The following is a 22,787-nucleotide window of genomic DNA, read 5'->3' on the forward strand; positions in this document are numbered from 1 at the left end:
GTCTGAATACTTATGTAAATGTATTTTTTTCAGTTTTTTATTTTTTGCTTTGTCATTTCGGGCTATTGTGTGTAGCTTGATGAGGGAAAAAAACACATTTAATACATTTTAGAATAAGGCCGTAACGTAACAAAATGTGGAAAAAGTCAACTGGGTCTGATGGGCTATCTTCTGTATACCACCCCTACCATGTCACAACACAACTGATTTGTTTCAAACGCTTTAAGGAAAGAAATTCCACAAATTTACTTTTTAATAAGGCACACCTGTTAATTGAAATGCATTCCAGGTGACTACCTCATGAAGCTGGTTGAGAGAATGCCAAGTGTGTGCAAAGCTGTCATCAAGGCAAAGGGTAGCTACTTTGAAGAATCTTTTAACACTTTTTTGGTTACTTCTGTACATGATCCATGTGTTATTTCATAGTTTTGATGTTTTCACTATTATTCTACAATGTAGAAAATAGTAAAAATAATGAAAAACCTTGTAGGTGTGCCCAAACTTTTGACTGGTACTGTTCATAATATCTATGCCACAAGAGCATTAGTGACGTGGGGCACTTATGTTGGGGGTTGAGGCCTGGCTCGCAGTCGGCGTTCCAATTAATCTCAACTGTGTTCGATGGGGTTGAGGTCAGGGCTCGGTACAGGCCAGTCAAGTTCTTCCACACCGATCTCGACAAACCATTTCTGTATGGACCTCGCTTTCTACACGGGGGCATTGTCATGCAAAAACAGATTTCCCTTCATACTACAAGTCAGGATGGTCACAATTTGAAATAGGGTTCTTATTGACCAACTTAGTTTTATTTTGTAGTACAGTACTGTTAAAAGTTAGTTCAAACATGTTGAATTGGGTATGGATTTTCAGCTGAGGCCAACAGACAAATCACAGCTATGGAAGCCATTGCCAAGGTTACCACAACTACAATGCTAAAATAAAAGCAAAAAGCAAGAACCTAATTTACAACAACGTATGGTGCCACACCATACCAAAAATGTAAAGCCTTTTTTCATAATATTTTATTCATACATTTTCCAGGAAGAGTTTTGTTTAACGATGAGACAAAACAGATTATCTATAGGTAGGTACGACTTACACCTCAAATTAAAAAACATAATGAATCAGATTAAAACGAAAAGGAAATCTGTCTCGTCTTTCTGTGTCTTCCTCAGAACCACACATTTCTTCCTTCATTAACGATTATCATGACATTTCTCAAAGGTCTCAATCTTGTGGCACCGCCTGTGTGAAGTCAATCTACACCGGCAGACTCATTTGATTTGACTAGCCAGGGTTTGATCAAATCCATCCATTTGATGGGAGTGGTTGTTGTTAAAGGGGTTTATTGAAAACAAGGCACCGTGCGTGGAGCCTGGGGGGAACAACTCACGGCTGAGAAGAGATGGATATATCCTATCTGGAATGACAATTTTGCAATTTTAGGGAAGTGTGGGGGATCTTTTCTTTTCAGCAATAGCAATAAATAGAAAGGGTTTTGGACGGTTAAAGTCGTGGAAAGAGGGGGAAGGGATTGGGGCCTGATATCCGTGTGAGATTGACAAAATAGTTTTGTCATTCTCTCTTCCTCCCCTCTCCATATACCCTGCACATCAGGGGTTTGGTCAAAATGGTGGATTGTTCACATCACTGTAGACAGAAATGCAACATATAGACAGGAAACAAATGCGTCATAACAGCTCTATGCAATGCAGTGAATGCATTTCTATCTGGCGCACTCTGAACTCTCATCTCATTGAATAAACCCCTCAGATTTATTAGAGAGGAAGACGGATGAGTGAATCTTGTAGGATAAAGCATCTCTGTTTAAGAGAGGGTGCCTTTCGCCCCCTTCCCTTTCGCACCCCTCTGTTGAGATGGTCTGGTCAGTCTGGTTCTGCTGGGCAGAGCTCTGTGGATGAGGCTAAGAACAGGGGATATGGGGGTGGGGCATGATCTGACAGGAGGCTGCGGTGGATGTTTAGAATGGTACATATCCTGACCGGGTCTCATCTGTGTCGGTTTGGGACGGTTCATTTCACTTCTTGGTTCTCTGTAGACAGTATGTGTGTGTGTGTTTATCCCTTGCTACCCAGAGCTGGATAGTGTGTATGCGTGTGTCTGTATTGACGTATGCTTATATACGTAACTGTGTGTGTGTGAGTGTGTCTTTATGAGGGCTGAGAGCCCAGCAGTCTCTCGATGGCAGCGTTGACATCTCCTCCTGTAGCGATGAGGGCCTGCAGGTTGGCCTCTCGGTTGATGAAGCCCATAGCACCCAGCTGCTCCAGCTGCTGCTGGAACTGCACCTCCGGGGTCTGGCTCTGTAGGGGGAGGATCAGTCACAATCACTCAATCAAATCAGTCAACCAATCATCAACTAATCAATCAACAGTAAAACAGAATGAGGGAAAACAGGATATGTGTGGTAAGTACCGAGGCATTCCCTCCTGCGAACATTTGGAGCATCTGCTGCATCATCAGCTGCTGGGCGGGGTTTGTCCCAGCGCTCGGCGAAGAGGCGGGGTTCTCTGGAGCCACACCCCCTCCTACGGACAGGGGGGTTGTGGGTATTCCACCTGGTAATCCACCTACTAGCCCCCCTGGTAGACCACCTGGCAGCCCACCCGGTGCCAAACTGGGAGACACAAAGGGGTTAGTACAGACTCCGAGAACATATTGCCTAACAGAGTATTTAGGCTACTACCCAAAGTGTGTCTCAGTGTGTGTGTGTGTGTGTGTGTCAGTGTGTGTGTTCGTCAGCGGAGGCTTCTGAGGGGAGGACGGCTCACAATAATGTCTGGAACAGAGCGTTTGTTGTATTTGATACCATTCCGCTCCAGCCATTACCACGAGCCCATCCTCCCCAATTAAGGTGCCACCAACCTCCTGTGGTGTGTGTGTGTGTATATGTCAGTGTGAGTGTGTGCATCAGTGTGTGGGTGTGTGTACATCAGTGTGTGTGTACCTGGGCATGAGTCCTGGTGCTTCTGTCTGCAGCGTCTGTAGGCCCTGTTGTATCTGGAGGAGAGCCTGCATGGCTCGGGGGTTGGTCATGACAGAGAGCGCCTCTGGGTTCTGCATCTAAACAACAGTCACAATCAAACTAACAATGAATCAATTAACATTCTGAAACAAATCATCCAGTCCAGACTCAAACAATTCAATCAAGTCCTTGGGACAGGTTCAGCTCTGTTATACATTTGTCTGTTAGAGTGTGTGTGTGTGTGTGTGTGTGTGTGTGTGTGTGTGTGTGTGTGTGTGTGTGTGTGTGTATACCTGCTGCAGGAAGACAGGCAGCTGGCTCCTGAACTGTTCCTGCAGTTGGGGATTTCCAGCAAACAGGGGATTATTCATCAACACCTGCGGGAGACACAGAAGGTGAGAGAAGATCAGGGTCCTGTCAGTCACCCTCTTCCTCACATCGGTCTATCTATATGGAGATAGGTACCGCACCGCCAGCCAGCTGGACCTCTTCTAGATACCTCGAGGTACAGCACTGCCAGCCAGCTGGACCTGTTCTAGATACCTCGAGGTACAGCACTGCCAGCCAGCTGGACCTGTTCTAGATACCTCGAGGTACAGCACTGCCAGCTGGATCTGTTCTGTACAGCTGCCAATTAATTACAGACAACCCATTCCCATCGATTCCTATGGATCCCCCTGCGTTCAGATTATTTGTGTCCCAAATGTCACCCTATTTATAGTGCACTACTTTTAACCATGGCCCCCATGGGTAGTAGTGTACTATAAAGGGAATAGGGTGCCATATGACACACTTAAAGTGACTTTATGAACCATGATAACCCCCACTACTCTGTTGCTACAGACCTGAGAGGCCATGTCTGGGTTCTGGGCCAGAGACTGCATCATACTGCGCATGTAGGGAGCAGACAGCATGTTCTGCATCAGCTGGGGGTTCTCTGAAATCTGCTGCATCAGACTCTGCATGCCTGGACTGCTGAACATGCCTGGGACACACACACACACACACACACAGAGAGAGAGAGGTTGATGGGGGGTGGGTAAGTGCAGTTGTGTGTGTGTGTGTGTGTGTGTGTGTTTACAATCCCCAACTTGACATACAGCGCATTCGGAAGTATGCAGACCCCCCTTGACTTTTTCCACAATCTGTTAGGATACAGCCTTATTCTAAAACTGATTAAATAAAAACAAATCCTCATCAATCTACACACAATACCCCATAATGACAAAGCGAAAACAGGTTTAGACATTTTAGCAAATGTATTAAAAATAAAACAGATACCTTATTTACATAAGTATTGAGACCCTTTGCTATGAGACTTGAAATTGAGCTCAGGTGCATCCTGTTTCCATTGATTCCATCCATCCTTGAGATGTTTCTACAACTTGACTGGAGTCCACCTGTGGTAAATTCAATTGATTGGACATGATTTGTAAAGGCACACACCAATTTCTGCAGCATTGAAGGTCACCAAGAACACATTGGCGTCCATCATTCTTAAATGGAAGAAGTTTGGAACCACCAAGACTCTTCCTAGAGCTGGCCGCCCTGACAAACTGAGCAATCGGGGGAGAAGGGCCTTGGTCAGGGAGGTGGCCAAGAACCCGATGGTCACTCTGACAGAGCTCCAGAGTTCTTCTGTGGAGATGGGAGAAACTTCCAGAAGGACAACCATCTCTGCAATACTCCACCAATCAGGCCTTTATGGTAGAGTGGCCAGACGGAAGCCACTCAGTAAAAGGCACATGACAGCCCGCTTGGAGTTTTCTAAAAGGCAACTAAAGGACTCTCAGACCATGAGAAACAAGATTCTCTGGTCGGATAAAACCAAGAGTGAACTCTTTGGCCTGAATGCCAAACGTCACGTCTAGAGGAAACCTGGCCCCATCCCTACGGTGAAGCATGGTGGTGGCAGCATCATGCTGTGGGGATTTTTTTTCCAGAGGCAGGGACTGGGAGACTAGTCAGGATCAAGGGAAAGATAACTGAGCAAAGTAGAGAGAGATCCTTGATGAAAACCTGCTCCAGAGTGCTGAAGAACTCAGACTGGGGCGAAGATTCACTTTCCAACAGGACAACGACCCTAAGCACACAGCCAAGACAACGCAGGAGTGGCTTCGGTCTCTGAATGTCCTTGAGTGGCCCAGCCAGAGCCCAGACTTGAACCCGATCGAACATCTCTGGAGAGACCTGAAAATAGCTGTGTAGCGATGCTCCCCATCCAACCTGACAGAGCTTGAGAGGATCTGCAGAGAAGAAAGGGAGAAACTCCCCAAATACAGTTGTGCCAAGCTTGAAGAAGACTTGAGGCTGTAATCGCTTCCAAAGGTGCTATAACAAAGTACAGAGTAAAGGGTCTGAATACTTACGTAAATGTGATATTTCCGTTTTTAATTTTAATACATTTTCAAAAATGTCTACACTTGTTTTTTTTCTTTGTCATTGTGGGGTATTTGTCATTATGGGGTATTGAGGAAAAATATATATTTAATCCATTTTAGAATAAGGCTGTTACGTAACAAAATGTGGAAAAACTCAAGGGGTCTGAATGCACTGTATGTATGGGTGTCAAGAATTGATAAGTATGCATTTAAGAATTCACGTCCACATGTGCTATTACAGTATGTGAAGCTGTAGTATATCAACTGAATGCTGTCACTTCAACAGGAAGTCAGTCTATGTATTACCGTACCATTTCCCAGACTGGCAGAGTTGACACCCAGAGGGTTGGAGACACTGGGGTTGGTGCTGCCAGTGGTAGACGAGCCTGTGGTGCCCGTGCCCCCTCCACCCTCAGAGGGGGTGGTGGAGCTGGGGGGGCCCCATGGGTTGGGCAGCGGTTCCCGGTTCTCTGTCCTCGACGGCTGCACCCCCCCATCAGAGTTGCCCCCCAGGGCTGAGAAAGGGTTGTTTCCAAACTGGGAGAGAGGAGAGAAATAAGTCATTATCAACTTGTTGAATACCATTGGAGTTTATGTTCAGCACTCTCCATGGGATAGCTTAGAGTTTGTTTCTGAGGCTGAAAAACCTTTCAAAAATGGGTGAATCCCTGGTTTGAATTTTAACTTAGTCGTGATGTCAATTGATTTGAATTAACTGTCATCAGTGGGTACCTGGTCTCGTGCGGCGCTGAACATGGGTTCCTGGATGTCTGTGTACATCCTTCGCAGGGCGTTGTAGCCCCCCGGGATGCTCTCCAGGTTGCTAAGTGCCCGGTCCTGGTTACGCATCATCTCCTGCATCATAGCAGGGTTCCTGGCCAGCTCCATGGTCTGAGGAGAAGGGAACAGGAAGGTGTTGACAGGAATTTTTCAGCTAGGCTGGGTTCTGGGGTACAGGGACTCAAGAGGGGTAAGCTAGACCAAACATATTTTCCAGACACAGATAAGGCTAAACCTTATTATGGACAAAAATTATTAAAATTTTTCTCACTTTCTTATTAGTCCAGGACTAAACTTAATCTGTGTCTGAGAAACCTATTTCTTTAAATAATTTAGAATGCAGCTAAATGTAAAGATGCCTCTCAAAAAGCAGTAGACTTCCCAAAGTTAGAAAAAAAAATTGAAAAAAAGCAGCTGCTAAATTATTAGCCAAATCTAACTTCTGTGTACACTCCAGCCAATCCCAACCTGTCAGTAACACAGTACACTCCAGCCAATCCCAACCTGTCAGTAACACAGTAAACTCCAGCCAATCCCAACCTGTCAGTAACACAGTAAACTCCAGCCAATCCCAACCTGTCAGTAACACAGTACACTCCAGCCAATCCCAACCTGTCAGTAACACAGTACACTCCAGCCAATCCCAACCTGTCAGTAACACAGTACACTCCAGCCAATCCCAACCTGTCAGTAACACAGTAAACTCCAGCCAATCCCAACCTGTCAGTAACACAGTAAACTCCAGCCAATCCCAACCTGTCAGTAACACAGTAAACTCCAGCCAATCCCAACCTGTCAGTAACACAGTACACTCCAGCCAATCCCAACCCGTCAGAAACACAGTACACTCCAGCCAATCCCAACCCGTCAGTAACACAGTACACTCCAGCCAATCCCAACCTGTCAGTAACACAGTACACTCCAGCCAATCCCAACCTGTCAGTAACACAGTACACTCCAGCCAATCCCAACCCGTCAGTAACACAGTACACTCCAGCCAATCCCAACCTGTCAGTAACACAGTACACTCCAGCCAATCCCAACCTGTCAGTAACACAGTACACTCCAGCCAATCCCAACCTGTCAGTAACACAGTAAACTCCAGCCAATCCCAACCTGTCAGTGATCCAGTACACTCCGGCCAATCCCAACCTGTTAGTGACACAGTACACTCCAGCCAATCCCAACCTGTCAGTAACACAGTAAACTCCAGCCAATCCCAACCTGTTAGTGACACAGTACACTTCAGCCAATCCCAACCCGTCAATGATCCAGTACACTCCAGCCAATCCCAACCCGTCAGTGACCCAGTACACTCCAGCCAATCCCAACCCGTCAGTAACACAGTAAACTCCAGCCAATCCCAAGCCGTCAGTAACAGTACACTCTAGCCAATCCCAACCCGTCAGTAACACAGTACACTCCAGCCAATCCCAACCCGTCAGTAACACAGTACACTCCAGCCAATCCCAACCCGTCAGTGATCCAGTACACTCCAGCCAATCCCAACCCGTCAGTGATCCAGTACACTCCAGCCAATCCCAACCCGTCAGTAACACAGTACACTCCAGCCAATCCCAACCCGTCAGTAACACAGTACACTCCAGCCAATCCCAACCTGTCAGTAACACAGTAAACTCCAGCCAATCCCAAGCCGTCAGTAACAGTACACTCCAGCCAATCCCAACCTGTCAGTAACACAGTACACCTCCAGCCAATCCCAACCCGTCAGTAACACAGTACACCTCCAGCCAATCCCAACCTGTCAGCAACACAGTACACTCCAGCCAATCCCAACCTGACAGTGATCCAGCAACCTCCAGCCAATCCCAACCTGTCAGTGATCCAGCAACCTCCAGCCAATCCCAACCTGTCAGCAACACAGTATACTCCGGCCAATCCCAACCTGTGTGTGACACAGTACACTCTAGCCAATCCCAACCTGCCAGTGTACTGTGTCTCCAGCGCAATTAAAATGGCCTTCCATTCTGTCTACATACCACCACAGACTGAGACTGGCACTAAGACAGCATTGAATGAGCTGTATTCCGCCATAAGCAAACAAGAAAATGCTCACTAGTAGCCAGGGACTTTAATGCAGGGAAACTTAACCCGTCTGGCACCAGTGGGACGGTAGCGTCAGACCTCAACAACAGCAAGTGAAATTGCAGGGCGCCAAAAAAAAAAAAAACAGAAATCCCATAATTAAAATTGCTCAAACATACAAGTATTATACACCATTTTAAAGAAACTTCTTGTAAATTCAACCACAGTGTCCGATTTCAAAAAGGCTTTACAGCAAAAGCACACCACGCAATTATGTTAGGTCAGCGCCTAGTCACAGAAAACCATACAGCCATTTTCCAGCCAAGGAGAGGGCTCACAAAAGTCAGAAATAGCGATTAAATTAATCACTAACCTTTGATGATCTTCATCAGATGGCACTCACAGGACTTCATGTTACACAATAAATGTGTGTTTTATTTGATAAAGTTCATCTTTATGTCCAAAAACCTCAGTTGAAATTGGCGCGTTATCTACAGTAATCATTGTCTCAAACAAACATCCGGTGAAATTTCAGAGAGCCACATCAAATTACAGAAATACTCATCATAAACATTGATGAAAAATACAAGTTTTATACATAGGATTAAAGATAAACGTCTTGTTAATCCAGCCGCTGTGTCAGATTTCAAAAAGGCTTTACGGCAAAAGCACACCATGCGATTAAGTTAGGTCAGCGCCCAGTCACAGAAAACCAGTCACAGAAAACCATAATCATTTTCCAACCAAGGAGAGGTGTCACAAAAGTCAGAAATAGAGTTAAAATTAATCACTTACCTTTGATGATCTTCATCTGGTGGCACTCCCAGGTCTCCATGTTAGACAATAAATGTTTGTTTTGTTCGATAATGTCCCTCTTTATGTCCAAAAACCTTTTTGTTGGTGCGTTTAGTTCAGTAATCCAAAGGCACAATGCGCGCCCTCAACATCCAGACGAAAAGTCAAAAAAAGTACAGTAAAGGTTCGTAGAAACATGTCAAACGGTGTTTAAAATTAATCCTCAGGTTGTTTTTGTCATAAATAATATTTCAACAGGACAAAAGCTTCGTCAATAGAAAAAGAGAAACAAGAAAGGCGAGCTCCCGATCACACGCTTGGCTCATGTCTGGAAATGTCCACTGTCCACTCATTGAAAGTGCTGTATCTCCCTAATTTTTCAGAGTAAAAGCCTGAAACAATGCCTAAAGACTGGCCACATGTAGATGAAGCCATAGAGATCGTGAACTGGGTCCTAAGTCTTTGTATGGTGGATAGGCTTTCAATGGAAAAACAGCCTTTCAAAATAATAGTTCTTCCTGGATGGATTTTCCTCAGGTTTTCACCTGCCATATCAGTTCTGTTATACTCAGACATTATTTTAACAGTTATGGAAACTTTAGAGTGTTTTCTATCCAAACTAATTATATGCATATCCTAGCTTCTGGGCCTGAGTAGCAGGCAGTTTAATTTGGGCACGCTTTTCATCCAAAATTCAGAGTGCTGCCCCCTACCCTAGTGAAGTTAAATCCGTTTTACCAAATTTCTATCAGCATGTTAAATGTGCAACCAGAGGGTAAAAAAAAAAAAACTCTGGACAACCTTTTCTCCACACACCGAGACGCATACAAAGCTCTCCCTCGCCCTCCATTTGGCAAATCTGACCATAATTCTATCCTCCTAATTCCTGTTTACAAGGGAAAATTAAAGCAGGAAGCACCAGTGACTAGATCAATAAAACAGTGGTCAGATGAAGCAGATGCTAAGCTACAGGACTGTTTTGCTAGCACAGACTGGAATATGTTCCGAGATTCCTCCGATGGCATTGAGGATTACACAACATCAGTCATTGGCTACATCAATAAGTGCATCAATGACGTCGTCCCCACAGTGACTGTACGTACTAACCCCAAACAGAAGCCATGGATTATAAGCAACATCCGCACTGAAATAAAGGCTAGAGCAGCCGCTTTCAAGGAGCGGGACTCTATCCCGGAAGCTTATAAGAAATCCCGCTATGCCCTCCAACAAACAGGCAAAACGTTAATAAGATTGAATCGTACTACATCGGCTCTGACGCTCGTCGGATGTGGCAGGGCTCGCAAACCATTACAGACTACAAAGGGAAACACAGCCGAGAGCTGCCCAGTGACACAAGCCTACCAGACGAGCTAAACTACTTCTATGCTCGCTTCAAGGCAAATAACACTGAAATATGCATGAGAGCACATGCATGAGATCACCAGCACGCTCTCCGCAGCCAATGTGAGTAAGACCTTTAAACGGGTCAACATTCACAAGGTTGCAGGGCCAGACGGATTACCAGGACGTGTACTGCGAGCATGCTTAACTAGGCAAGTCAGTTAAGAACAAATTCTTATTTACAATGACAGCCTACCCCAGCCAAATCCGGTAGACGCTGGGCCAATTGTGTGCTGCCCTATGGGACTTCCAATCACGGCCGGATGTGATGCACCCTGGACATGAACCAGGTACTGCCTGGTTTGCATACCACCCCAACAGATCATGCAATCTCTATTAGAGGTCAACCGATTATGATTTCTCAACACCAATACCGATTACTGGAGGACCAAAAATAGCCGATACCGATTAAATCGAACGATTTTTATATATATATATTGTTGTCATTTATTTCATAAATATATATACAGTGGGGAGAACAAGTATTTGATACACTGTCAATTTTGCAGGTTTTCCTACTTACAAAGCATGTAGAGGTCTGTACTTTTTATCATAGGTACACTTCAACTGTGAGAGACGGAATCTAAAACAAAAATCCAGAAAATCACATTGTATGATTTTTAAGTAATTCATTTGCATTTTATTGCATGACATAAGTATTTGATCACCTACCAACCAGTAAGAATTCCGGCTCTCACAGACCTGTTAGTTTTTCTTTAAGAAGCCCTCCTGTTCTCCACTCATTACCTGTATTAACTGCACCTGTTTGAACTCGTTACCTGTATAAAAGACACCTGTCCACACACTCAATCAAACAGACTCCAATCTCTCCACAATGGCCAAGACCAGAGAGCTGTGTAAGGACATCAGGAATAAAATTGTAGACCTGCACAAGGCTGGGATGGGCTACAGGACAATAGGCAAGCAGCTTGGTGAGAAGGCAACAACTGTTGGCGCAATTATTAGAAAATGGAAGAAGTTCAAGATGACGGTCAATCACCCTCGGTCTGGGGCTCCATGCAAGATCTCACCTCCTGGGGCATCAATGATCATAAGGAAGGTGAGACGATCAGCCCAGAACTACACGGCAGGACCTGGTCAATGACCTGAAGAGAGCTGGGACCACAGTCTCAAAGAAAACCATTAGTAACACACTACGCTGTCATGGACTAAAATCCTGCAGCACACGCAAGGTCCCCCTGCTCAAGCCAGCGCATGTCCAGGCCCGTCTGAAGTTTGCCAATGACCATCTGGATGATCCAGAGGAGGAATGGGAGAAGGTCATGTGGTCTGATGAGACAAAAATAGAGCTTTTTGGTCTAAACTCCACTCGCCGTGTTTGGAGGAAGAAGAAGGATGAGTACAACCCCAAGAACACCATCCCAACCGTGAAGCATGGAGGTGGAAACATCATTCTTTGGGGATGCTTTTCTGCAAAGGGGACAGGACGACTGCACCGTATTGAGGGGAGGATGGATGGGGCCATGTATCGCGAGATCTTAGCCAACAACCTCCTTCCAACAGTAAGAGCATTGAAGATGGGTCGTGGCTGGGTCTTCCAGCATGACAACGAACCGAAATACACAGCCAGGGCAACTAAGGACTGGCTCCGTAAGAAGCATCTCAAGGTCCTGGAGTGGCCTAGCCAGTCTCCAGACCTGAACCCAATAGAAAATCTTTGGAGGCAGCTGAAAGTCCGTATTGCCCAGCGACAGCCCCGGAACCTGAAGGATCTGGAGAAGGTCTGTATGGAGGAGTGGGGCCAAAATCCCTGCTGCAGTGTGTGCAAACCTTGTCAAGAACTACAGGAAACGTATGATCTCTATAATTGCAAACAAAGGTTTTTGTACCAAATATTAAGTTCTGCTTTTCTGATGTATCAAATACTTATGTCATGCAATAAAATGCAAATGAATTACTTAAAAATCATACAATGTGATTTTCTGGATTTTTGTTTTAGATTCCGTCTCTCACAGTTGAAGTGTACCTATGATAAAAAATGACAGACCTCTACATGCTTTGTAAGTAGGAAAACCTGCAAAATCGGCAGTGTATCAAATACTTCTTCTCCCCACTGTATATATTTGAATGAATGCTTACGAGCCTGCTGCTGCCTATCACCGCTCAGTCAGACTGCTCTATCAAATCATATACTTAATTATAATATAATAAACACACAGAAATACGAGCCTTTGGTCATTAATATGGTCAAATTCGGAAACTATAATTTCGAAAAACAAAACGTTTAATCTCAGTGAAATACGGCACCGTTCCGTATTTTATCGAATGGATGGCAACCCTAAGTCTAAATATTACTGTTACATTGCACAACCTTCAATGTTAAGTAGTAATTATGTAAAATCCAGGAACATTTATTACGGTCTTTGTTAGGAATAAATGGCCCTTCAACAGTTCGCAACGAGCCAGGCGGCCCAAACTGCTGCAAATACCCTGATTCTGCTTGCACTGAACGCAAAAGAAATGACAATTTTCCTAGTTAATATTGCCTTCTAACATTAATTTACTTTAACTGCATATGCAGGTTTAAAAAATATATACTTGTGTATTGATTTTAAGAAAGGCATTGATGTTTATGGTTAGGTACATTATTGCAACAATTGTGTTTTTTTTCACGAATGAGCTTTTGTTAAATCATCATGTTGAAGTAGGCTGTGATTCGATAATAAATGAACAGGCACGGCATTGATTACATGCAACGCAGAACAAGCTAGTTAACCTAGTAATATCGTCAACCATGTGTAGTTAACTAGTGATTATGTGAAGATTGATTGTTTTTTATAAGATAAGTTTAATGCTAGCTAGCAACTTACCTTGGCTCCTTGCAGCCACAAGGTCATTTTGATGCAGCACTCGTGTAACAGGTGGTCAGCCTGCCACGCAGTCTGCTCGTGGATTGCAATGTAATCGTCGTCCAAAAAGGCAGATTACCAATTGTTATGAAAACTTGAAATCGGCCCTAATCAATCTGCCATGTCGATTAATTGGTCAACCTCTAATCTCTATTGCACTCCACACTGCCCTTTACCACCTGGACAAAAGGAACACCTATGTGAGAATGCTATACATTGACTACAGCTCAGCGTTCAACACCATAGTGCCCTGAAAGCTCATCAATAAGCTAAGGACTCTGGGACTAAACACCTCACTCTGCAACTGGATCCTGGACTTCCTGACGGGCCGCCCCCAGGTGGTAAGGGTAGGTAACAACACATCCGCCACGCTGATCCTCAACACAGGGGCCTCTCAGAGGTACGTGCTCGGTCCCCTCCTGTACTCCCTGTTCACTCATGACTGCACGGCCAGGCACGACTCCAACACCATCATTAAGTTTGCCGATGACACAACAGTGGTAGGCCTGATCACCGACAACGACGAGACAGCCTATAGGGAGGAGGTCAGAGACCTGGCCGTGTGGTCCCAGGACAACATTCTCTCCCTCAACGTGATCAAGACAAAGGAGATGATTGTGGATAACAGGAAAAAGAGGACCTAGCACGCCCCCATTCTCATCGACGGGGCTGCAGTGGAGCAGGTTGAGAGCTTCAAGTTCCTTGGTGTCCACATCACCAACAAACTAACATGGTCCAAGCACACCAAGACAGTCGTGAAGAGGGCACGACAAAACCTATTCCCCCTCAGGAGACTGAAAAGATATGGCATGGGTCCTCAGATCCTCAAAAGGTTCTACAGATGCACCATCGAGAGCATCCTGACTGGTACACATCACTGCCTGGTATGGACACTGCTCGACCTCCGACCGCAAGGCACTACAGAGGGTAGTGTGAACGGCCCAGTGCATCACTGGGGCCAAGCTTCCTGCCATCCAGGACCTCTATATCAGGCAGTGTCAGAGAAAGGCCCTAAAAATTGTCAAAGCCTCCAGCCACTCTAGTCAGACTGTTCTCTCTGCTACCGCACTGCAAGCGGTACCGCAGCGTCAAGTCTAGGTCCAAGAGGCTTCTAAACAGCTTCTACCCCCAAGCCATGACTCCTGAACATTAATCAAATGACTACCCAGACTACTTGCATTGCCCCCCCCCCCCCCCTCTTTTACACCACTGCTACTCTCTGTTGTTATCATCTATGCATAGTCACTTTAATAACTCTACCCACATGTACATACTACCTCAACTAACTGGTGCCCCCGCACATTGACTCTGTACCGGTACCCCCCTGTATATAGTCTTGCTATCGTTATTTTAATGCTGCTCTTTAATTACTTGTTACTTTTATTTCTTATTCTTATCTGTATTTTTTTTAAACTGCATTGGTGGTTAGGGGCTCGTAAGTAAGCATTTCACTGTAAGGTCCCTCACCTGTCTCATAAGCTCGGGGTTGTTGAGCATGTGGGAGATCTCGGGGTTGCGCTCCATCAGCTGCTGCATCTGAGGGTTGGCCACAATCATCTGCCTCATCAGGTCTGGGTTGGACATCATGTTCTGCACCAGGGGGTTCTCCATGATCTGAGACAGCATCTCTGGGTTGGACATCAGCTGGCTCTGCATTTGCTGCTGCAGCTCCATGAAGTTAGCTGAGCCCATGCCCATGCTGCTCAGACTGGACAGGTCACCGAACCCGGCTAGAAGGGAGGGAGAGGGGCATGGTCAGAGGGTGTGATGGTGATAGTAATGATCTTTGGAAATTGTTGTCGATGTCTTTTTCAGTATAAACTGTTGGGTGTGTGTGAGGGGGTGGGTAGATAAGATTAGAAGTGTGTACTTATTTAGCTTTGTAAACTCACTCAGTATGTTGGGGGTCTGTGGGGGTGCCGAGGCAGGGCCTCCAGTGGTCCCTACTGTGGAGGTGTGGACTGCAGAACTGGGGCCCGAGGAGCTGCCACTACTGCTGCCCACCTGGGAGGTGCAGGAACTAGCGCCATCTCCTGCCCTGGAGGGACAATGCACTGATCAGTAATTTTTCCATAACCCCATTAAAGCTACAATATGCAATATGAATTTGGCGACCCGACCAAATTCACATAGAAATGTCAGTTATAGATCTGTCGGCTCAAACTAGTAATACTATTCTGCAAAAACACGTGACCGCCCGCTTTAATACATCCTAACCAGTTGCGTCACCGAAAGCTATTCGACGATGCAAGTGGAGACACTACATATAGCCTATTCACCTATTCAAAAGTTGACCAAGCAATTCCTTTTCCAATTCCAATTCCCATTTTCCCTTTCTGCCAAAAGTCCGAAGAAGACGACAGTATCCAACTAAAACACAATATCCATTTTGCATCATCTTACTTGTGTGCCGTCTTTATGACCAGGTGGACTGTCAGGCCGTCCTTGATGCCGTGTTGGTTGAGCGAGTCCCCGTCCTTCAGGATCTTCCCTGCAAAGATCAGAACCAACTGATCCTGCTTGGCTTTGAACCTCCGCGAGATCTCCTCCTTAAACTGGGAAAGGAGAAAGATATATAGAGAGAGAGGAGGGATGGACAGCAAGAGAAAGAGGGCGGCAGATGAGGGAAGAAAGGGAAACAAAGAGACGTAGTCAAACAATTCTCAATTAACTGATTTTAATTCTAAAGTCTTGTTTCTGGGTAAATCCTCATTGCTCATCTCTGGGTAAATGCTCATTGCTCATCTCTGGGTAAATGCTCATTGCTCATCTCTGGGTAAATGCTCATTGCTCATCTCTGGGTAAATGCTCATTGCTCATCTCTGGGTAAATGCTCATTGCTCATCTCTGGGTAAATGCTCATTGCTCATCTCTGGGTAAATGCTCATTGCTCATCTCTGGGTAAATGCTCATTGCTCATCTCTGGGTAAATGCTCATTGCTCATCTCTGGGTAAATGCTCATTGCTCATCTCTGGGTAAATGCTCATTGCTCATCTCTGGGTAAATGCTCATTGCTCATCTCTGGGTAAATGCTCATTGCTCATCTCTGGGTAAATGCTCATTGCTCATCTCTGGGTAAATGCTCATTGCTCATCTCTGGGTAAATGCTCATTGCTCATCTCTGGGTAAATGCTCATTGCTCATCTCTGGGTAAATGCTCATTGCTCATCTCTGGGTAAATGCTCATTGCTCATCTCTGGGTAAATGCTCATTGCTCATCTCTGGGTAAATGCTCATTGCTCATCTCTGGGTAAATGCTCATTGCTCATCTCTGGGTAAATGCTCATTGCTCATCTCTGGGTAAATGCTCATTGCTCATCTCTGGGTAAATGCTCATTGCTCATCTCTGGGTAAATGCTCATTGCTCATCTCTGGGTAAATGCTCATTGCTCATCTCTGGGTAAATGCTCATTGCTCATCTCTGGGTAAATCCTCATTGCTCATCTCTGGGTAAATGCTCATTGCTTATCCTATTACAGGAATCATACTACCCTATCACAAATACCAAATCACTCTTAGTGTTGTGCCTCCAGTGATCAACAAGAATACTACACATATGAGAGGCACATTAAACAGGAGTAAAATAAGCTGTAGGCCATTAAGCTGTTCAGGATATCAATCAGGACTGGAGTGACAGGACAGGAAGAAAAGAGACATTAGCTGACAGATTCATAACACATCAGCTTGAATGTAACAGGGGGACTTGTGTATGGGAGAGATGATTCACATGGACAGAAATCTAAAGTCCAGTAACTGATATTCAGAACAATGAGGTGCCGTTACATTCTGAAGAAAAAGACTGTTTATAGAGTACCAAGGCCAGCACAAAGTTGTTTCTGGAGAAACAGCTAAGAAACTAGATAGCTAACGTTAGCATTTAGCTAACAACATTTATTCAACGTTAACTAACAATTTACCTAGTTAGCTAACTACTTAGTTAAAATATTGTTTTTTTTATGACTAACATACAGAAGTCACACGACACATTGCCTTGACTGTGCAGGGAATCAGCTGTCATATGTTGAGTTGGAAAGCCGGTTAGCTAACGTTAGCTAGGCTACATAAAACAACTAAGCACCTAACAATATGGAGGACTAGAGTAGTTGAGAGTGGTATTATAACAAAGTTAGTGAATAGTTTGCTATAAATATCGCTACACCGTCCAATTCTATAATGTTAGCTCGCTAACTAACAACATGCTTAACCCCACACACACACACACACACACACAAGTGGGCAGGGGCATGATGATGATGTAGCAAAGCAGCTAACGTTTGTGGCCGCTCGCTAGCAAGCTACGGATTAACAAAATGAACGAACCTGAGTGACCGAGGCATCTTCCGAGATGGCGATTTCTTCCTTATCTTTCGGGGTTTTGACTGTAACCTTAATAATAGATCCCTCAGAAGATACCGTTGTATTATTGTTGTTATTAACAGGATCTTCACCGCCGTTGTCCTCCATGTTTACTCCTCCGATAGAATCGCTCGGATTTGGCGTCCAATTCCGGGTCAATATAGGTCACCACTTCCTTTCCAGAAAAATTGCCTCATGATGACGGATAATTTGAACCAAACACAGACCGATTGCCTTTGCACAGAGACGATAAAGCCGGTGCCTTAGCATTGTCGTCTATGGTAGGCTAGTGAAATATGCCAATGCACAACATTTAATATATACACTACACTTGGCAACAGGGGCCTGTTGCACAAAACTAGGATAAGGGATTAAGCCAGGATATCTTGGTGATCCTGGCTCAATTGATCCGTAATCCGGTTGCACTAAAGATGGATAGGGGGCAGGAGGATATGTTATGGTATAAATTACCATGATTTATTCTGTGGAGCTAGCCTGCTCCAGACCAGGCTAAATTCCAGGATCTATTTAATCTCATCCCTAATGTCAGTCAGCAGTCACCACAAATGGAAACCAATAGTTATTTCACTGCTCACTATACATTGTTATCACATATAACTAGACCCACTGTTATTATTTAAACGTTTGTGATCATTAATTTCAATGATTTTGGATAAAAAATTATTTTTAGATGATGTTGCTATCATTAGATAATTTAGTTTCCCATAGACTATAAGGCTATATATAAAATGATAGAATATTAGGGCCACAGAGGGGAAAAAAACACAAGTCATAATATTGTAACCAGTTGTTTTAAAGGAGGACAGTTGTTAAAATGACAGATGTGGGGCATTTCGTGAAATTGTACTTCAGTATGGTTTCATAAACAAAGACATGCTGATGTGCCAGAATATTAAGTATCACATTGTCATAAGTATCAAAACTGTAAAAACAATATGTAGCTTTTCTGCAGAAAGAACCAGCCTCATAAATTTATGACTTTATCCTTTTTCTTCAGTGTGGCCCTAGTACTCTGTCATATAAACAAATACACATTCCATATGAATATAAAAACACAATGTGTAACATTATGTTCCTTTATTGAATAAGGACAAAACAAAGCAGGTAAACCATCAGCTCCTTTCGAAACTGAAGTCACAGTGACTCTACAAGATGGAAAGCACAGAATCCAAGCATATTATACAAAATGATACATACACATTCAAAGGTCTGTATATAACACACCCTGCATGTCTGCACACTAAAATAAATGCAGGACAAATCCATACACATCAACTGAACAGACAAATGAATGGATGCAGTAGCCTCCCTGCAGCCTTGTATTACACACAGTATACCGCACAAACATCATAAGAGGCCAAATTCGTCAAAAAACGAACCCAAAAAAACCCAAATTCCTCTGCCACCGCAGGACATATTTAACCAAAATTGAAAGCACACATACTAACTAAAATAATTCAACACATATTGGTCCCTCAGCAGCCGACCACTGTCGTCATCAGGGAAGATTGCCGGATTGTCCCAGTCCATGGCTGGTGGCACTCTGGGGGCCCTCTCCTTCCTCAGGCAGGCCACATTGTGGAGGACAGCACAAGCCACAGTAATATCACATGCCCTAACAGGGCTGACCCTTAATTTGTGAAGGCAGTGAAAGCGTGCCTTCAGGAGGCCAAAGGTCATTTCAACTCTGGCCCTGGTCCTGGCATGGGCATGGTTGTAGGCCTGCTGTGCTTCCTGGGGGTTTGTGAAAGGTGTCAGGAGAAAAGGCTGGCAGCCATACCCCCTGTCTCCCAGCAACACACCAGAGAATTCACCTGTCAACACAAAATCTCATCATTACTACCTCATAAACACAGTGATATTCTTGACACAGCCATGATGGTTATAAATAGGGGTTGTGTGGCTTACCTTGTGATAGGCACTGATATATTTCAGAGGCCCGAAAGATTCTGGAGTCATGGACTGAGCCAGGCCATTTTGCCACAACATTGCTGATCACACAGTCAGCATTGCAGACCATCTGAAATCATAAGATGAGGAATATTACACCAATCAATGCACATCACTGGCAATGCAGAGTGTTCGTCAATGGACAATATCAAAAAGTTATGTTCACCTGAACATTAATGCTGTGAAAGGATTTCCTATTCACAAAATCGGCCTCATGGGCACCTGAGGGGGCTTTTATCCTTATGTGTGTGCAGTCCACTGCACCAATGACATTGGGGAAACCTGTCACACAAAGTAATGAGTATCCTACTATGTGTTAACAGTTGTCCTGTAATTTGTAGATCCTCTTACCTGCAATCCTATAGAACTCCTCTTTGATGTCACAGAGTCTTCTGTGGCCAGGGAAGGAGATGAAGACATCTGCTAATGCTTTGATAGCCAGACACACACTCCTTATTGTGCGGCAAATTGTGGCCTTGTTCAGCTGTTCTGCATCCCCCACTGAGTACAGGAAGGCTCCACTAGCAAAAAAGCGCAAGGCCACACAAACCATTTGCTCCACACTCAGTGCATGGCTCCGTGCAGTGCGGTGCTTAATCCTGGGACCCAGTAGTCTGCATAGATACCTGATGCCATCTGCAGAAAACCTGTATCTTTCATATAGATGGTCATCAGGGAAGGCCAGTGGGTCCAACCGGTCCCTGAAGACCCTTTCTCGCCTGAAGGCTCTCCTCAGCACAAGTGCTTCTTCATCCACCACATCTCGCACGAATGGGCATGCCATTGTCAGAGCAGAAAGGAACACACAATTTTGGGCCTTCATATAGGCTAGTGGCCACACCTGGTGCTGGGGGGGTGGGCAAAAGAGGGCGATGCCTTATAACGATGACTTGGTTGTACTGATTGCTGGGAAAATAAAAAAAACCTTAGAAAGATGCCACCGTCCTGTGTGCTCACAATAAGAGCTCATATGTCATGGCTCACTTGACTTTACGAGAATATACCTAATTTTTATTTTGAGCTGTGTCATCTTCTTGGAGCTGGGGGAGGAAAGAAAAATAATGATTAATACATTTGTGTTACAGTTAGCATACAGTGTACATTGAAGGCATATCTCACCTCCCTCTCAAGTTTTTTTATTTCAAGGTCCAGTTTCCTAATTGTCCTCTTTTTTATTTCGGACTCCAGTGCAAGATTTTCCATCTTTTTCTTCTTGTACTGAATGTCTATGTCTGCCAGTTCTATTTGGCGCCGGAGGTGGTTGCCATACAACTTTCTGATAGCTTGTGAGCTCTGTGAACACAATACAATTAGCGCAGCTGGAATTTGGCAGGATGTGGTGTCCTTTTATTAATACGCACTATGTTGCCAGGCTGGTTTTCCCACTGTATAGCATCTGGGTCCTGTAAAAGAAATTAGATTTTTTGATTTTGATGAGGACTCCTCACCATTGTAGAGTAAATAGTACTTTCACAGTCTTAACATGATACCTCATGCCTTCTGGAATCCAGAGAGATGGTCTCCTCCTCATCATCGTCTCCATCATGTGCTGTTGCTGCTGCACTGGGGCCTTCACCCTATCACATTTAATCGGATTCATATTGAAGCTAGTAGACAAGACATGCCAGGCCTACAGTATGCCTTTGATGGAGTACTCACTGGATCAGCATCGTCTGGTGCTTGTGCTGGTGGCTCTAACAGGAACACAGTGCTGCCAGACACTGCAAGGCAATAGGTAAACCAAAGTCAGACAGTCCAAATTGATTCAATATGAATGTGGTTGTATCCCATGTAGAGATGGAAGGACATACCTTGAATGAAGCGGGTGGCATCTTGGGAGGAACCTATGCTCGTCTCTTTCCCCCCAGGGATCCCCTCTAAGACGGGCCTGCCTTTATTTAGCTCCAAGGCCATGTCCTCTGCTGGGGTAAGGTCAGCCTTTGGTGACCCACCACCCGTGCCTTGTCTGTGGGTATTCTTTTTCACTGCTAAAACAGTACAGACAATGTGTGAGCAGGCACCTTCTGGGTACAATATATGCTTGTGCTTTGTTAAATATTAGTCAGGGACCATACCATTCTGCAGAATGTTCTTGTATTTGATTTTGACCTGCTGCCATGTCCGTTTTGGCCCGTTCATGTTTAATCTACACACACACACACACACACACACACATTTAATGGAGTCACACTGCAAAAAATTACTTGGTATTTTTGTCTTGTTTTCAGTAAAAATATCAAAAAATGTATCATAGCTTTATACAGTGTGATGGAGTTACTTTACACAATTTCACTCATATCTGCAGTGCATTTCAATTAAAAATTTAACCGTTTCATAATTACAGTACAACTGCATTTTTGGAGATGTGAATTAAATATTTGAATTGTAATTGTGATGTTTCAGCGGAGCGGTGAGTGTGTAATTGTGCACTACTTACGCATTCAGGCGGTCTGCAATACTTTGCCACGCTTTTTCTCTTTGCTTTATCACTGTGGCGGTGTTGCCTTTCTTCTTAATTATATCTTTTACCTCCTCGTATGCCTCCATGAGGATTTGTGCTTCCGACGGGGAAAAGTACGCGGCTCTAGTTGCCATGGTAAATCAGTTAATCTGTGATCTGTGGCGGGGTCTATTTGAGTGAGCCGTGAGCGCGCACCTATCCAGGATTGGTTTCACCTGGCTTAATGAATCCGTGTCTGCTCATCCTGGCTTGGTCTTTGTGCAACCAATTAAGCCTGGACGCACATGTTTTGGCTTCATTGAGCTCAGCTGAGTCATTTATCCCGGATGTCTTAATTCTACTTTTGTGCAACAGGCCCCAGGTGGTAAGCCATCCTCAAACAAAAATATACAATTGCAGGTTGACAGCAATGATGTATACCGTGCAAAGGCTCCCTAAATGCACCAGACCGGATGACAAAGCACTAATGTAATAACTTTTTCACTCCACAAGGGGGCTGTACCTGGTCCTGATGACTATCTTACCTGTTGATTTGACTGGCAAAGTTTTCTTTGTGTTCCAAACTTATTCAAATCAATATTTTGAAGTTGTATATGTCAATATAATCAATATATAACTGTTATAATATAAACATGTATTCTTGTGCTAATCTCTTTCCACAGCTGCTGACACAACAAGTGCCCCTGGAGGAGCGCCATGAGTCTGTCTAGCAAACAAGAAGACTATGGTGTCTGTAGCC

At 44.5% G+C, this 22,787-nt stretch overlaps 2 protein-coding genes across 10 annotated transcripts; both read right to left on the reverse strand.

The window, feature by feature from the left end:
* Nucleotides 1-779: 779 nt before the first annotated feature.
* Nucleotides 780-17,773, reverse strand: LOC139559249 (ubiquilin-4-like). Its single transcript, XM_071375057.1, has 11 exons — nucleotides 17,581-17,773; nucleotides 15,663-15,814; nucleotides 15,152-15,297; nucleotides 14,727-14,989; nucleotides 6,100-6,258; nucleotides 5,679-5,904; nucleotides 3,832-3,971; nucleotides 3,280-3,363; nucleotides 2,969-3,084; nucleotides 2,437-2,638; nucleotides 780-2,324 (listed from the first exon to the last, which is right to left on the reverse strand). Exons 1-11 carry the CDS (start codon nucleotides 17,722-17,724, stop codon nucleotides 2,172-2,174), a joined length of 1,785 nt encoding a protein of 594 aa, XP_071231158.1. The 5' UTR covers nucleotides 17,725-17,773; the 3' UTR covers nucleotides 780-2,171.
* Nucleotides 17,774-18,678: 905 nt separating this feature from the next.
* On the reverse strand, nucleotides 18,679-22,486 carry LOC139559250 (putative nuclease HARBI1). 9 transcript variants are annotated; one of them, XM_071375066.1, is made up of 10 exons: nucleotides 21,663-22,486; nucleotides 21,399-21,575; nucleotides 21,247-21,308; nucleotides 21,078-21,164; nucleotides 20,949-20,990; nucleotides 20,707-20,880; nucleotides 20,592-20,627; nucleotides 19,939-20,493; nucleotides 19,546-19,657; nucleotides 18,679-19,451 (listed from the first exon to the last, which is right to left on the reverse strand). In XM_071375066.1, the coding sequence occupies exons 1-7, from the start codon at nucleotides 21,724-21,726 to the stop codon at nucleotides 20,592-20,594; spliced, it is 642 nt and encodes a 213-aa protein (XP_071231167.1). In that variant the 5' UTR covers nucleotides 21,727-22,486; the 3' UTR covers nucleotides 18,679-19,451; nucleotides 19,546-19,657; nucleotides 19,939-20,493. The 9 variants fall into 9 exon arrangements, with proteins under 9 accessions (XP_071231167.1, XP_071231161.1, XP_071231166.1 ...); XM_071375060.1 differs by adding an exon at nucleotides 19,754-19,869 and having other exon boundaries at nucleotides 20,707-20,990; nucleotides 21,663-22,484; XM_071375065.1 differs by having other exon boundaries at nucleotides 20,592-20,880.
* Nucleotides 22,487-22,787: the final 301 nt, after the last annotated feature.

The sequence above is a fragment of the Salvelinus alpinus genome, chromosome 29 (genome assembly GCF_045679555.1).
Source record: "Salvelinus alpinus chromosome 29, SLU_Salpinus.1, whole genome shotgun sequence".
Taxonomy (NCBI): domain Eukaryota; kingdom Metazoa; phylum Chordata; class Actinopteri; order Salmoniformes; family Salmonidae; genus Salvelinus; species Salvelinus alpinus.